Below are 16926 nucleotides of genomic sequence, written 5' to 3' on the forward strand. Positions count from 1 at the left end.
CTGTTAAATATATTCGTTATTATTTACAAATGCTGTGGCTGCCCTGGTTTATTACAGATGAGAAAACACGTCTGTTCAGGTGGCCACAAGGGTGCAGGCACTTAAATTCCAGCCTGTCTGTACTAGAGAGTCAGTGAGCTGGGATTCCTAAGTGGACTAGCTCTCGATGGAGACTCTCAACATCCAGATAGCCTTTTTCCATTTTCAAAGTGAAGTGAAGCACCAAGTCCTCAAAGTGTTCACATGGGAAGTTGGTACAGTGCAGCCTATGCATTGCAGGTGTATATTTGCTTATTACAATCTCAGCTTCCTGCTAGAAAGGTTAATTAAATTTATCAAAGACACAACAGGGCTCCTGCACTGTGGAAGAGCGAGAATAGAATCAATAAACTTAAGGTTTGTGCCAAACAAAATGGAGAGAGGGAATGACAGGTCAGATGCTTTGTGGCAGACCTTGATTTGGTTTTGAAAATCTGTCAGATGAGCATGATTCTTTCAGCCCCACCTGTATTTATTAATGAGAAACAGATTCAGGCAGGTACCTGGGAATCCTGAATACATCACGTCTTTCTGCTTACACAGGATTTATTGTGTTGGAAAGGGTGTTGCCACACTGAGAGACTTTGCACAGCATTTCCCTTTTGTAATTTTTTGGGACTCAGTTATTCACTCCTACCCAATTCAACTACAGCTTACTTGCTCATTTGGCATCCTTGTCCTGCAGTGCTAGCAGCCAGCTAGGGCCACACCTTTAGTAAGGGAGGCAGCATCTAAATTAGAGGTTTTGTGGGAAACTCCCAAGCATTGCACCACCACTGACATATTTCCAAGTGATGGCTACAGCCTATTGTAGGCAGGCTGCTGACATTTTTAATACAGTGTTCTCCAGACCTGCTAAAAGATAACTAAACGCTACAGTTTAAATGCCAGCATCCTGTTCATGCTGTGCTCCTACTTTTGCTGGCATAGATGGAAACGCTTTTGTGATGCTAAGAGTGTTGGTGAGTTCCCAAAATAGTGCTGGAAAGTTCCTTCTCTCTGCAGGCAGAGTTGAAGTCTGTTAATCTCCCTGTCACCTGCACAGAGCTTATTACAGTGGTGAGCCACTTGTGCAAGTGCCTGCAGTTTTAAGAGCAGTACTCAGTTTGAAAGCTGTGCTAGTCATCAGTGACAGGTGGGAAAAGGTGCTTTAACTTCTGTCTATAGCTAGAATCTTGTCATGAGACTTGGGTACCTATTTGCACAGGGTACAAGTGTTGTTTGTACAGTTCTTTCCTTCAAACTGGTCTACTCGACGATAGGATTAATTCCTTAGCTATTCCCAGTGAGTCTTACCCAGTCTCAGCACTAAGTCCTTTGAGAAAGCAATCCCGTAGCCTCCTAGTTCTGGCAATCTGTTTTCTCTATATAACAATTTCAATAATGTTTAACTTAAGTATTTTCTACAACATCTATCAGCATAATTGATCCCTGTCCTCACTGTAACATCTCTTTCCGTTTTAATAGAGAGTGATCATATCATTATGCTCAATCTGTGAACATTTTTGATGTCTATGTGCTTTGTCTTGACTACAGAGCAGAGGAACTATTTATTTGACAGAAATTTAAGATTATCATATACAAGCACAACTGTCCCAGGTAATAAACCAGGCTGGTTTTCCAAGTCAAATTGTGTGGTCACAGCAATGTGCTCTGGAGAAAAGTCTTCCTGCACTGATTTCTGTAGAATTAGGGTATAAGAAAATGAAACCCACCATTCATCCCAGAGACCCAATGCTCAAGACTTGCAAGATACTAAATGGATGGAACACCTGATCTTTAAAAGTGAAGGTGCACTGCACAAGTCATATGGAGTATACATCAAAGTCCATGGTGAGAAAAATCATGAAGACATGACATTTCTGAACTGGCCTCCTTCCTCTGCCCTTTTCCTCACTGGCAGTATTGCATTTAGAGGACTGCCATGCTAACAGCATAATAGATTAAATCACAGGAGCGCTCTACTCCTTGTCTCCTAGGTGTGAGGCAAAACATTGCCGCACAAAGAATTGACTTTGCCAGGAAGCATACACCCTTCACAGGAGACAAAAGAAAGAAAAAGGTAGATATTGCATAAAGTAGAAAAAGATCAAGACATTCAATAAACTCAGCTGAGGGCTGATATTTCTTTATTTCCATTTGTATTTCATAAATGGAATCACACCAGTGTAGCATTACAAATATTAAGTATGCCAAAATATGGTCAGGCAAGCAGCTCCTCAGCAGAAAATAGACGGGTTGTCAGTGATTAAGAAGTGATCTCTTTATAAGAAGACTTTAGAACAAAAATCTATGGCTGAAATACACGAAGGTGTCTGGTTGTAGAAACTGCACCAATTTAACTTAGATTAATTTAAAATCAGACTGTAAGATGTCAAAGAAATTGTTCTGTGTCAATAAGTTTTTGGTGATTACTGTGAAGCAAAAGATGAGTAAGAGCGCATAAAAGCTGTGTGGTGAATAAAAATACAAATGTTTCCATATTTGTCTTTTTCATGGAATAGTAATGCCTTGTGCCCCTTACTTGGCCTCTGTTTTTCTGATTTTTTTTTGTGAATTAGCATATTGTTATCATCCATTGTACCATTTTCCTAAGGGAAGGAAAACAAACAGTATTATTCACATTCACAGATTTGCAAGGTTTGTTTTCTCTAATTTAGTTCTTCTCCATGGTTTCTTGGCCTAAAGAGACACATCAAAGGGTGTCTGTTTTCTGCAATACAGTTTTTACCTGGGAAAATATATTCAGTGTTTCAGCTTCCCGTGTCTCAGCAGAAAGTTTGTCAGGATGTTTACCGCTCCTTTGTATTTGGTACAGCCCTTCTCCTGACATTCCAATGCTTAACCAATCCTTCAGTCTCAACTATATTCCATCCTTATTTTAATCATTCTGTGAAGTAAATCCTGGTGGAAGCCAAAGACAGCAATGCCGGAGACTCCAGAAGGTCAGAACCCTCTGAGCTCTTCCTTTTCAGATTTCAGAGGAGAAGGAAAAATACATTTCTCAAGCTGATTTACAGCAGCACCCTGATAAAAATCACATCTGGGCTATTTTTTCTACTAAATCACAGCTTTTACTAGACAAGCCACATTTAAAAAGCTGTAATTTTTCTGCAACTGTAAAACAGAATAAAATACCCGTTTTGTTTAGCCCTGAGCATGTAATCTTGGTGAGATCAGATTATAAATACTATAGCAGTCAAACATGATACGGTCTTATCAGGAGTTAGTGTGTTCTTTCTGATTATTTTTCATTATTCTTTGTATAATTCTGCTGTAAAAGTTTGCATATTGCCTCTTCACAAAGGAAGCTATTTTGCTAGTCAGGATATTTGCTATAATTGATACCATCTAATTAACTAGCAAATTTTTCTTCCCATATGGTAGGTATCGCCTGGCTGGCCTCCCTGGAGAATACCAGTATAAGAACATCACCAGTGCAGAAATTAACTACTGCTTAGTGAAAGACCTGATCATTTGGACCCAGTATGAAATCCAGGTGGCATCTTACAATGGAGCTGGGCTGGGAGCGTTCAGCAGACCTGTGACAGAGTACACTTTACAGGGAGGTGAGCAAATACAACCAATATATCCTTTATAGCTACAGTTTATAGCACAATTTCCTGAAGAGATGCACTCTCTGATAGTCCCACCTAACAACTTGTAAAATGAACGGTCGTTTCAGTCAAATTTGATAGACAGCTTGGGATAAGAAACACCTACAAATTTCCAATGCCTAAGTAGAGACAAGACGAGACTCTGCTACTATCTCTGTTGTAGAAAAAGCTGTGAGTGAATTCAAAAATTATCTCTTTTTGTTGCCCCTCGTGATGACATGTTACCATACTTGCAGGTCAGAGTTGGCCGCAGCATAAGTAATAAATAGAAATGCTGAAGAGGGCTGGGGTCCCGTGGAAGGGATTTATAGGTCGTGTGACAGGCAGGGACCGAGGTCGCTCTGCCGGGAGAGTCAGAGCGAATATGGCAGGGAATTGGGTTTATCGTGGTCAAGATATGCAGTATGCCACGTATGCAATATAGGAGACAAAAGCTGAGTAAACCAGCTGCATTAGTTCTGATAATCAGAGAATACCTTGTTTTAGAAATATGGAATAAATTGAAAGGGAACTGTAGGGAGAGAAATACAGCCTGTGGAGGAAGAGTGTTTTGTAGCATTTCAGGAATGGTGCAGACATTTGCGAAGAGGAAGATAAAATGATCTTTAAAGCCCTGATTTTTATGCTACAGCTCTTCCACGCCTTTCTGGTAAGTGCTTTAAGAAGAGTATAAATTACATCAACAAAAGGATATGTAATTACTTTTTACAACCAGTGTAAGGCATGTTTACACCTCTAGATTGGTATAAAAGTCTGTAGGATAATTAAGTACCAGGCCCTTAAAGCTTTCATATATTCCCATAATTGCAGGGCTGTGCTGGATTCTGAGAGCTGGACAGTACATGGTCTCTACTTTATTGGTCGTAAAACAATTAAACTATTTTAAAAACTTGCAGATTTACAGTACATCAGTTAATTTACAATCAGTGAAGAATATGTAGTTGTTTGTTAATTGTTAGTAGGAGTACATTATAACATGATTAGATACAGTTTGAGGTGTAGGGAGATCTTTAAGAAAGGATTATTCATATGCAACACTAATTAACCACAACAATTAAAGGAGGAAGCTATCTATATTTTGTCTTAGGGCATGTAAAGTCTCACGGTTTAGAGGAGTCTAGACACACTCAACCTCTTTCTAGAAGTATTTATAGCAGACCTTGAAATGTTTTTCTTAAAGTCTTCTCCTTGCAGCCAGGATTAATGTTTTGTATCAAACTAAAGACCAGATCTCTGCTGAGAATTGGTTTGCACACAGAATTTGAATCTCTTCTGTGACTATGCTTGTAATTCATTACTTGGTTTATTTGCACATTTTAAGCTATCATAGCACCTTAACCTTCCATCTATTAAGACTCAGGTTTGGACTTCACACTCTTTTTCTTAAACCCTGCAATTGACTCTAATTTCCCTTGATATTATGTGCTGTTATTATCATCCTTTATTGATTGGCTGTCTGTTGTCATTTATAAGGATATAAATCCTCTGTTATAAATTAAGTGTAGTCAGTCCTGCATTCATATTAATCAGCAAGAGTGTTTAGACTGCAGGACAACCTGCAATGGCCTGTTTGTCTTTATGTAGTTCCAGAATGCTCAATGGTGGGTAGTCGTAGAAGAAAAACTGGATATTTCTTATTTGCTTTGTATCAGTATTTAATAATAGCAGTAAATAACTACTTCACGGATGCTGCCATCTCCTAATGAATGCCTTGCTGGGTTCCTGTGCAAATCACCCAAAGCATACGGTCTGTTCTAAAAAGAGTTTGAAGCCTTTTTACATTTAGAGTTGAAAAGGGAGGCTGGTTGGTATTGGTATCATTTGAAACTGGATTAATATCAAGTCTCCACACATAATGAGCTAGTGTCCGAAACTCTGCTCCTTTATCTTTGTTGTAGTTGGGAAATGACAGAAAAAGCCAGTGGCTGTTTCTTGCTCCAGAATGTCCTTCCTAAACCAAACCAGCAGGAGTAAGAAAAAGCCATGTGTAAAACTGGCTTGTAAATCATATTCTGATTTTAATATGAGTGGAGATAAATGTCAAAGACACACACTCCCATCCATCCCCCTCTCCTACTACCACCACCGCTGCCTCTATTCTGACGTGTATTAAATGATGTGAGCTATGCTGGCAAGAACCTGTCTGTCTGCAGATGAAAAATACCTGAAACACCTCATATTAATCAAGCGTCCTATGCAGTCAAAGCCTGGCAGGAAATGAACACTGGGAGCAGATCAACCCATTCGCAGAGGCAGATCAGCACATTGGCATCTTTGTCATAGGGAATGTTGTCTGGCCATATAAGCTGTGCATTTACACCAGAACCTCGTCTATTAATCCCTTATTAGTCCTCTGGCATTGCTTTAGCCACTGGTAACTAATCAGCTACTCAAAGCTCTTCAAAAATCACCAACTTCTAGAATGTAGCCAAACTCACAAGATGCTGAAAGATCTAAACTTGCAGAGAAACTGGCACATAATGTCAGTTGGATAAAATGTCAGAAAGACTTACTGGCAAAGCACTGAACATCCTAGCACTAGGGTCAGACAGTTTGACTGTCTCTAAATCTTGAAAGTATCTTCAGAGTGATATTCAGCCTAATCCTTTGATGCTCTGTATATATAGGTCTTTATTCATCAGAGTTTCTCCAGCTATTCCTTACTTTGATGTTACTTTTCACAGGGATTTGTGCCAGCCTTCTGCATAGGGCAATTTTTACTTATTTAAACAGTGTCCCGCAGGACTTTTCATTGCCATATGAAAAACTGAAGTTTCCCAATACCCTTTCATATAAGAAGAGCTTTGTGAGATGCATAAACATCTTTCTGGATGGTGATGATGTTGTCTCTGTAGTATTGGACATGTTGTACCTTTTTCTGCAGGTTGATTTGAGAAACCAGAAGCTTCCATCCTTTACTGTGGGTCTGCCCATTTTATCTCACTAGCATGAATACTTCTGAACTCCTCTCTCTTTTAAAAACTCCCACCACTCCTTAGATTTAGGCAAGGCAAGGTTTATGAGTAAAGACATAGCTTTCATGAGGCTCTTTGCATTGACATTAACCCTCTTTTGTTTCGACTTTAAGTGCTATGTCTTTCTTTTGATGCATATCCCAAAAGCCAGTCTTATGTCCTAAAGTTCATAGGTCTTAACATGTAGTTCAATGTTGGTTTATTTTTCCCTTCTGTGCTGTGCATGGACACCTTGAAAAGCCAGGAAAGTCTAAGCAAAAGGCCCTTCCTGAATTAAAGAGTGGGAGAGTCACCAGACTAGTGAGTCTTGATGGTGTGGAGAGAAGGATAAAAGCAAGATGAGTCTGTTCAGCCAGGTCCAAAGTAGTTTCTTCCTCAGGCAGTAGGAGGTGAATCGGAGAAATTTATAAGACTGAGACGGAAGAGCTAGAGAAAACCTGGTTAGCTGAAAGCTTCCTACTTTACGTAGGAAAAAAATTGTGAAAAAAGAATCTCTGAATAAGGAGTGTCCCCTGCAACCATTCAATTTTATCTCAATGAAAAGAGATTTCCCTTAGTTCTCCCTTAGGCTTTCTTGGCAAAAACATCTTAAAAGATACTCGCTCACTTCCTTTGGGGAAGCTACCCACAGCCTTGGAGCATCCATGGCATTTTGGGCGCAGCTGCTCCTGTGCAGAAGCAGGTTGGAGTGGTGGCTGGATTTTGTGTTTTATCACTGTTGGGTGTCATTTGCCATCTACTGGGGGTTTTTTTGTGTTTTTTTTTTAATGATTTCAAACGTGGTGAAATTAGCAGTTGTCTCGCTGAGGCCCCTGGCCCCCAGCTCTTAATAAAGAAGTAAAATCTTGTCCTTGTGAGAGGCACACAAGAAAGGAAGAAGGCATTTCCCAGCCGCAAGAAGCAAAACTCATCAGTGAGTGCCAAATCTCACACTACCGAATGTCACGTATCGGCATGCATAGAATTGCAGAGACCACTTTTTCTATGCAGCTGCTGCAGTTCAGAGCACAGCAAAGGATGTCAGCCGGGAGCGATGGGGAATGGGCTTCACAGAAGGAATTGCATGTCTCCGCAGCAGACTCTCCCCACCGCTGCAGCTTAGCACCTCAAGCCAGAGCATCAAAGGAACAACCAAATCTTCACCTAGAGGAAAACCTGCAGCTCCCCAAGCCTGCCTTATTGAGACATGGAAGCTGCCACCTCAAAGGTCAGGAGCTCCGGAGGAGCAGGAGACTTTTCTACAAGCCTCTGTTGAAGATCTATATTTAAGACCAGTAGGCTGGCTGTCAGAATCTCTGCGGGGTTTACATGCTATTTGCACGTAGCTAGAGACAGAATAATTACATGTACACATGCTTAACCTTAATGCTTTCTCTTCTCTCAATTCTCTCATCAGCGAAACCCTTTTAATGGCTTTTATCTAGAGTGCTTCCATGACCTTTTCTACTTAGAATGCTGTGCATTAACTTGCAGTCCCGGGGGCTGAGCTCTTAACAGATTTCCAACCACGTGAACTTTATCGGGAAGAAAGTAACAGTTGGTTTTTTCTGACCAATTTGATCTGCAATTCCAAGATGGGTCCCAGATGGGTCTCCACTTTGAGATGGTTTAAGAATGCTTGCAAACATGGTGAAGTACAGGTTTAAAAACTAAGCATGTAAATACTTGGAGATTACTGTTGAAACGCCTATTTGACATTGGTAGCTTCTGTACCGCTCGACAACAAGAAATTGTAGGAAGCGGATAGATATCTACCACTAAATTAGAAAATCTTTTATGTGGACAGTCGCAGTTTCAGTAAGTTACTAACCATGATCTTGGAAAAGTATTTGAGTTTGGAAGTGACCAGAAGGTCAATTCCGATTTAGCTTCTGTCAAACTTCTTTTCTTTTTTTAAATGCAAAACTGTTCAGATACCCAAGGAAGTCTTTAATATCAGGACATAAAAGGAGAACTTTATACTGGCACTTTGAAGTAAATTTGAGATTATAATGCCAATATTTTACTGATTTAAAAAATATAAAAATGTATTATATCTTCTGCAGTATAATTAAGCTTATGGACATCAGATGGACCACATTCTTTCCATCTTTTGAATGCATTCATTGAGATGCAGATGTTAATTTTTCAATAAAGGTGTCCAAAGAGGAATTGTAATATAAATCATAATTTCCAACATTCTGAAGGTTTTATGTTTTCTATTCATAATTCTTACCATTTTTCTTCTTGTATCAGGAACTTTTTCTGCTATGATGGTTTATTCTTGTTTCAGGAAATTACTTCCTAATGAAAGAAAAATACTTCCCTTTTAAAAAGAAATAACTAATGCATTTGGTTACTATAGATTTATAAATGTGGATAAACCTATCTTCAAGTGCTTGCCTGAGCTATTTTGAGGACTGTAAGGGCTGCAAATGAAAACCTGGAGCCTGCTGATGCAGGTTTTTTCTTCTCAAAAAAATTGCAGTATTTTGAATTGTATCTAAAAGACTCATCAGACCCTTAGAATAAAATCCTTGCGATATTGAAATCACTGGAAATTTGCTATTCATTGTACAGCATCCATCGGATCCTCCACTAAAGAAAATAATGCCCACAGAAATGAAGCAGCAATGTGCATGCTAATCTGTGTTTCAGGAAAATGATAAAGGCAGTGGGAGTGTCCTGCTGGGATTGATTTACTGTTAACTCTTGGGTCATCTGTACGTGTTTCTTATGCTCTGGGAAAAACAGACTCTTCCTCCCACTGCCGAAGTTCTGCATTTCTTCAAGCGTGGCTGTCAGTGGCGACACATGGGTTACGTGGAGATTTTCTGTACAGTAATTGTGTTACAAAATCAACCTAGCACATATAAATGGAGTTGTAATGTAGCAGTTCAACAGAAGGAAGAGGAATGAGTGGCGAGGATGATGCTCAGGTGATTTAGCCTTCCTGACAGCAGATTAATCTGTCAGTGATATCCCAGAGACTTTCTGATAACAAACTAACTTGAAGGCTTCTAATACAATTTTCTTCTGCAATAACAAAATCTCTGGCAGCTACAATATCTGAATATGAAAATATGCAGGAAAGTAAGAATTTTGATTTTTAAAAAATCTTATTCACTTTGAGCATTAATTATACAAAGTATTGCACACAAAAGCAAATTGAAATATATCTTGTGGCTCTCAAACAGTTTTATCAAAGAACATGAATAAGAAAAAATACATTTAGTAGTAGCCAAAGCTGTTTGTTATGACTGTAGAGAGATTTTAATATTTTTGACTGTATATCAGGATGATTTGGTGAATCTCTTAACTAAAAAAAACTTTATGATGTCTACAGGTCATTAAGATAGTATTATAACCTTCCAAAAGCATATAAGGAATTACGATACATGTCAGGAAGTAGGGCCCAAATTCTAATGAAAAATTAGAGCAGTATCAGATCAGTTCTGGTTTTAGAACTCAATAATTATGCATAGTTCATAAATTGTGACATCAGGTTTTAAATTAGGGCAAGAAAATTCTGAATAATATGCAGTTTCTGAGGTTAAAAAAATGCGCAGAGCTAAATTGTCAAGCCACGGTCTTGTCATCAGGGAGTTTTAGTGACACAGGGCATGGAAGTGGATGTTCTTGTCATTTCAAACTTGACATCTTTGAGGATTTCTCCATTTTTCTGTGTTGATATTTCTAGGTTGTGGATGTCTTTGATGAGTGTACACTGTCCTAGCTCTGTTGGCTGCACTCTTACTATAGCTTGTACACCAGTTAAGAATAATGCCCCTTTATGTCTCTTTCAAACAAACATAGCTTTTGGTGGAAAAAGGGGCATTTTTACATTTTTGAGCTCAGTGTCTTGGGATTTTTTCTCCATACAAAGACTTATCTTCCAAAAGTACTTAAAGCTTTAAAAGTTTGTGACCTGTTTTTGAAAATTATGGAGCAAACCCCCATTTCGCAGTGGGAATTGTGGATACTTTTTAGAAGCAGAGGTCTTTGGGCTTTGGTAGAAATTTTCTCCTGGAAGCAGAAGGAACAGAGCTTTCCACTTGTGGATGGTTCCTCTTTCGTAGAATACAAATGCACATGGCTGTCAATAGGAATAATTGTGAAGCTTTATTAAACTTATTTTATAGGATTCAAAGGGTATTAGTCCATTTTTTATACTCAAATAGCAGTTTTCTTCTTAAACTTACTATAAGCTTGGTAATTTCAGAAAAGAAGACCTATTAGTATTCTTTCCTCTGAGAGCTATAGAAATGACATCCTAAAGCAATAAGTTGAAGAAATTGCCTGGAAGGTATTTAAAGAGACATTATATTAAATGACAAAATGTTTAGGTGTTATTTTTTTGTTGTTTGAAGGCAGTATGCTTTTATGTTCTATGCTTTCTTTTGTATTGAGAAAACATCTGTCTAATTAAATACTTGGCATAAAATGTTTATGCAACTTTTAGTAGATTAGAGGGTGTATTGACTCAGAATGTATATAATCAATTCAATATACATGAATGCATATCATATCAAGATAAAACGAGAACATCTCCAGTTCCCAAGAAAAAATCCTCATTGCGTGTGATATGACTGGTCCTAATTCTTTAAGCAGCAGTAAATAATAAACAGATGCTGTTGCCAGAGTATAATTCACAATTAGAACTTTAATTGTGTGGACTCCATGTTTGCTTGGCTGATCTGGGGAATTCTGCAGTTTCAAAAGACTCGAGAAATTTCTTTCTGAAACTGTTCATTCTCTGTGCAGTCACGGATAATTGAAAGAGATGTGTTCACCTATCATTACCTAGCTTCTGTCTCAAGTCTTTATGAGAAACTCGTCTGTGGAATAATAAGCTTCAGAAATCATTTCATCCCCTCCCCTTGAAAGAATCTCCAATACAGAATGAGAAATTAACCCAATTACCCGTCTTTCCAAATCATTGCTGGTTACTGTTTCACAAGAAGTACATCTTTCTCTCAAGGTTGTTGCTACTTTGTGACTCGCGAGTGGCAGTCAGTGGGTTCTGTGTTCATCTTTCTCTTTCGTCCCCTCATCCATCCTCCGCTCTGTTTTATTCTGTTTCCCTCTCTGCTGACTGGGAGCAGTGCCTACAGCTCCGCCGCAGAATGTGCAAGTCAAAGCCGTGAACTCCACAACCATCCAGTTCCTCTGGAACCCTCCACCCCAACAGTTCATCAATGGCATTAACCAAGGGTACAAGGTAAAGAGAAACAAGATTTCTGTGACTTAAATTAATGTTTGCCTTAACAGTCCTGGTATATAGCAGACACTGAAGCTCTGAATAAGCTCGGAATCTCCACAGTGACTGTATATTTTCAGGGGTATCTTACACGGGTAACATGGAGAGAAGCGAGCAGTCGTTGCTCCTACCGTTTGCAACTTATGGAAGTTCTGAAAAGGGATTGTGTCAAAGGCTAGAAGTCCTAATACCTTTGTCATTTACCTGGAGAGTTTCCAAAGCCACAAAAACAGTTCAACGTCAAACAGTTTGGAAAGTCAGCACAGGAGATATGTCATTGTGCCACTGAAAATCAACCTTGAGATTTCTATTTACTCTAATGCAAAATTCCCATTCATTTCATTAGGAGCCAAGACACTGCACTAAACATTTGTCTTAACTTTCCCACTGTGATGATTTGGGAGATAGAAGAATGTAAAATTCATTAATCATGCTTGATGGCACAGAGTTAGCACGATAAGTCCCTGTTGATGGGGCAACTGGCAATATCTATTACTGTACGCAGAGCAGAGAGTGCTTAACAGAGCACTTGTTGGTACTTTGACCAGTGGAGTGTATGCTAAGAAGGTAGCTGGAGTGGTTTATTTCTGTCTCTCAGGAAGGACTGCTTAATAGACACTCCTACAGTGGTTCAGCAGCAGGGGCGTAATAAATGAACAGTTTAAAAACATTCATGGGAATAACAAAGAGAAAACTTGTAGGAATCACAGCACAGGAAAAGGGAAGACGGGTATGTTTTATGAGCAGGGAGGAGGAAGGTTGATTTAGGCGTTGGGTGAAGGAATGTTGAATGGGCTGAGAAGGATGTGTAGTTCAGAAGACAAGCTGTGAATTGAGGGGTTGTAGGTGGATTTCAGAAGACTTGGTCCTTCCCTAAGAAGGTTTCAAAGTGATGGAGAAACTGTGAGATATGCATGGGAGTTTTGGTATTTTTGCCCAGATTTACATATTTCTCATAAAGAACAGTGGTGGTTTCAGAATCCCGCTGCTGAAGTACTACATACATGTAGATGTGTATGTCTGTTTTTCCCAGAGATAGAATCAGCTCTCAAGACTAGGTGACTGACAGGGCCCCAGGAGTATATCCTGAAACCTTGGGAAGCAGTACTTGGCTTCTCTTCAGACTTTGGAGAATAAAACCACTTTTGGGGCTCAGTGGACTGCAGTGCACTGTAATTTTCTGGTGCAAGTCCAAGCAAGGTGAGCTCAGTCAGGTTTGCAAAAGTCATATTTCAGATTTTTATTCTTTGTTTTATTCAGAGTTTCAGTCTAAAGATGCTTAGTCTCGCCTCATAGCTACCTCTAATTCATGTTTCAGTTTCTTTAGCAATGGTATAAAATAACTAAAATCATAATTTGTGTCTGCAGTGGTCAGCGAAAACTTTTGAAATTATCCAAATTTCTCTTTCTTTGGATTCCTTTGATTGCAGTAGATCGCAACAGCTTTACCGTTCCTGTTTCGCACAGGTATTGCGAATTGCAGTTTTGAAGACTGTGAGAGTATTTCTGTCAGTTACTTGCGCAGCATAGTTTTTTGTATGATTTATATATTACTAGCATTCAAAGCTAGGCCTTTGTTTTTCTTAAGAATTAAACCCATTTTTCCTTTAACTGACAGAATTGTTCACCTGTATTTTCTGCACGTTTCCTGAAGAACATGCAGTGAAATGTACTAAAAAAAGGGAATTTCAGTCCTCCGAAGTTATAAATGCCAATTGTAATCCACAAAGGTGATTTAGAAAAGAAAATAAAACTTACTATCCCATCAATCATTTTCAATTTTTATCTTTTCTTTGAAATTTATTTGCATTTCAAGAAGTTGTAAAGTGCACCTTTTCAAATATGAAATATTCCTAACAAAATTACTCCTTATAGTCCTCTAACTGTGCTTTCTGATTATCAGAAACTATAGACATTGGCTATATTCATGTTTATGAGCCTGAAATCAATATAAGTAGCACGATTTACACAGATACTGACTAAGGCCTAGAATTTTAACATGCTTATATAAGCCACACGATAAGGATTTTTGGACAAAATAAAAATTTCATAAGCACTTTAAAGCTTTAGACCGCTAAGCCGTTAAGGCGATTTCAAAACTTGTTTTAAAGTTTCAAAGTATTTGCCAAAAATGAATTTTTTAGGTCCTCATTTAGGTACCTACACATAAGGTACTCCACTCTCAAAACTATTGATCACCCAGAAGATCCACTGAGATGAATGAAACCTGGAAGAACTAAGCACATCTGACAAGCACGCTATTTTAAATCCATGAAAATGTCTTCAGGAGTCTAACTTTTGGGACCCAGGTGTTGAAAATTGTAGTAATCATCTTTACAATCATTTTCTATTCTTTCTGTAGTTCCAGAACCGCTTGAATCATTCACAGCGTGGATATCCCCAAACCGCTGAGCAGTGCGATACCCGTAGCGTGTTAGACTAGGCTGGTCAATGGGGGGCTGGGGGGGGGCTGCGGGAGGGGAAGACGACGTGTCGTCACCCCCCCACACCTCCCTTTATCCCACTACCCTCCCCAGGCAGCCAGTGGGATCGTTAAAGGAACCCCCAAATAAGATAAAACATTTATCTCAGAGCAGCACTGAAAGTACTTTTCTTCCGTCGGCTTCCTTTCAGCAGCAGAGACCGTCCAGGCTGGTTGGAGCAGCCCAGAGAGAGACAAAAGACTTGTGTCATACAAATAATAATTCGCAATAATCTTGGCATTGTTCAGTAGCAGACATTGAGAACTGCAATACCTCCACGGTATCAGTATGTCCCCCGTCACTAGTGAGTATTATACACATCCCTCCAGTTATCACAGTAACAGCGTTACATCCATCTGTTCAGCGTCAGAGCTGACAGTAGTTGAACAGCATTGCTTGGGTTTTTTACAATCAGATTAAGACGGTTTTGGCAGCCAAGCACACTTTGACGCCAAATAGGCACAACTTGTAATGAGGGCTCATCTGTGTTTAAATTTTCTAGCTTCTAGCCTGGCCGGTGGATGCTCCGGAGACTCTGGCTATGGTCACCATTGCTCCAGATTTTCACGGTGTTCATAGTGGCTGCATCACCAACCTGAAGAAATACACTACTTACTATACATCGGTTCTGTGTTTCACCACGCCTGGCGATGGACCACGAAGCCCACCCCAGCTCCTGCGCACCCTCGAAGACAGTGAGTAGTCAGCACTGGTAGAGAGTGTCCGTGCTCGGATTTTGTCTGGTTGGATAGAAAAGACAGAATTTTCAAATCTGGGGGCTTAAAATTTGACCTCAGGTTCACAGTCAGTTTGCAAAATCTTGTCAAGTTACTTTGCATCAGACGATGACCCCAGCCAGTTGTCCGTGTGTGTTCTTTTAGCCTGTGGCAAATGAATAATATTTGATATTTTTTTCATTATGGACTAAACATGGATGAATTTTCTTACATTGGTCAGAAGCTGAAACCTTCATAGTCTGGTTCAGCTAACACACGACGCGTTGTTTATGTCTGTGAACCCTTATGCTCTTAAATCCATGTTCAGGCATCCAAATAAATGTGAATTGATCTTCTGAGGAACTGAGCACTGGAATTTCCTGTGGAGGTCAATGATTAATTTACAGTTTTTTCCTTCTGTTACTCAATATATTGAAAATGTCTGTATCTCTATTATATGGCAAGTGTTTCTATAAAAGAACCAGGATCATAACAATGTAGTAACTTTTATTCTGCAAAACTGGAGTCAGGATGAAGTATAATGAGATAGATAGTTTAGCATATAAATTGTTTCCTGCATCAGAAAATGTTTTGGCCTCTGTGGCCCCTTGGAAGTGTTTGCTCAAGACATATTTGGGACTAGCAAGTCTCACGTGTGTCTGATGCAGATAACAACTAAATTGCAGTGGCTCTCACAGCTAACTGTGTCCCCACAGCGATCTTGGCTCTGGCCGGTGCTTCAGTATCTTCCTGTCGCAGAGCATCATAAACACTTCTGCACATTTACAAATCCAAATCAAAATTAAAAAGTGTCTAATACATCCATTAAGGTATTGTTTTTAGAAATATTAATTTGCCTTAATAGGGATCTTTTAGGTTAGTCAATGTTCCCATCAAGAAAAATCTGATTGTCATTAACCTTCACAGAAGTGAGGCTCAAAGTGCTAATCCAATTTTTCATGAGATACTCTTCAAGGAACATGAAGAAAACTAAATACTTTCTCATGGATTTTTCTTTTGTGGTTAGTCTCCTCCATATGCTAGACCTGTGCCCCAAGAGCAGATTGTAAACTTAAACCTTTGCTCTTTAGAGGATCTCAGAGATAGCAATTTAACTACCAGGAATCTATGTGAACCATTAATATGAACTCATACTTGTTTATCTGGGGTTAAATCAGAAGGCATGGAGGAAAAAGAAACATGCATTAGGTTCCTGTGTGTAGTATTAACATTTATGCCTGTTTTCGTAAGGAAATTAAGCTTTTGACAACCATGGCTTGTAAATGTAATTGACTGTCTGTCTTAGGTCCATCTGTCTTTCTCCCTCCAACGACATTTGAACCTTGTGGCTAATTTCACTGAATACAGAAGAGTAGGAAACCAAAGATAAGAGACTCCTAAGATTTCATGAAAATTAATCAACTGGGAAGAGGAAAGAGACTATTAATATTTCTGGCTGCAGAAATGAGCCTTAAAGACTTCGCACAAAGTGGGAGAAGGGGCACAGTCAAGACATTGAGAGTGTCTCAGGGAAATGTTGAGATCACGTGCCATTTTAAGCACAAGAAAATTCCATCATGGAACGTAAAACGAGAGAAAGCCACCCTTGTAGTTTGTAAAACATTTAAAACATTTGGTATATGCAGCTGTATGCTGCAAGGAGCCTCAGAAGTAGCGAGGAGCAGGATTTTTTTTTTCTTTTTTTTTTTTTTTTATCCTTCAGAATTGCTTTCCTCGGTTTTCATGGTGACTGAGAAATTAAGTGCAGGATGGTGTAATGGATCTTTGCAGAGAACTTGTTGAATCTAAGTTGCTTCAGGATTTATGTGGTGGGAAAAAAGATTCGAAAGGACTGTC

General features: G+C 39.2%; 1 protein-coding gene across 3 annotated transcripts in view; it reads left to right on the forward strand.

Moving 5' to 3' along the window:
* The window catches only part of SDK1 (sidekick cell adhesion molecule 1), a 416540-nt gene that overhangs the window by 297289 nt on the left and 102325 nt on the right, over positions 1-16926 (forward strand). For all 3 annotated transcript variants that reach the window (XR_007504567.1, XM_049791764.1, XM_049791765.1), the window contains exons 18-20: positions 3427-3608; positions 11716-11831; positions 14856-15048. Coding sequence is in view for 2 of the 3 variants with exons in the window: in XM_049791764.1 (XP_049647721.1) it covers positions 3427-3608; positions 11716-11831; positions 14856-15048 (491 nt within the window). In the remaining variant the exon portion in view is untranslated. The remainder of the gene's footprint in view (positions 1-3426; positions 3609-11715; positions 11832-14855; positions 15049-16926) is intronic.

The sequence above is a fragment of the Accipiter gentilis genome, chromosome 33, assembly GCF_929443795.1.
Source record: "Accipiter gentilis chromosome 33, bAccGen1.1, whole genome shotgun sequence".
In the NCBI taxonomy this organism is placed as follows: Eukaryota; Metazoa; Chordata; class Aves; order Accipitriformes; family Accipitridae; genus Astur; species Astur gentilis.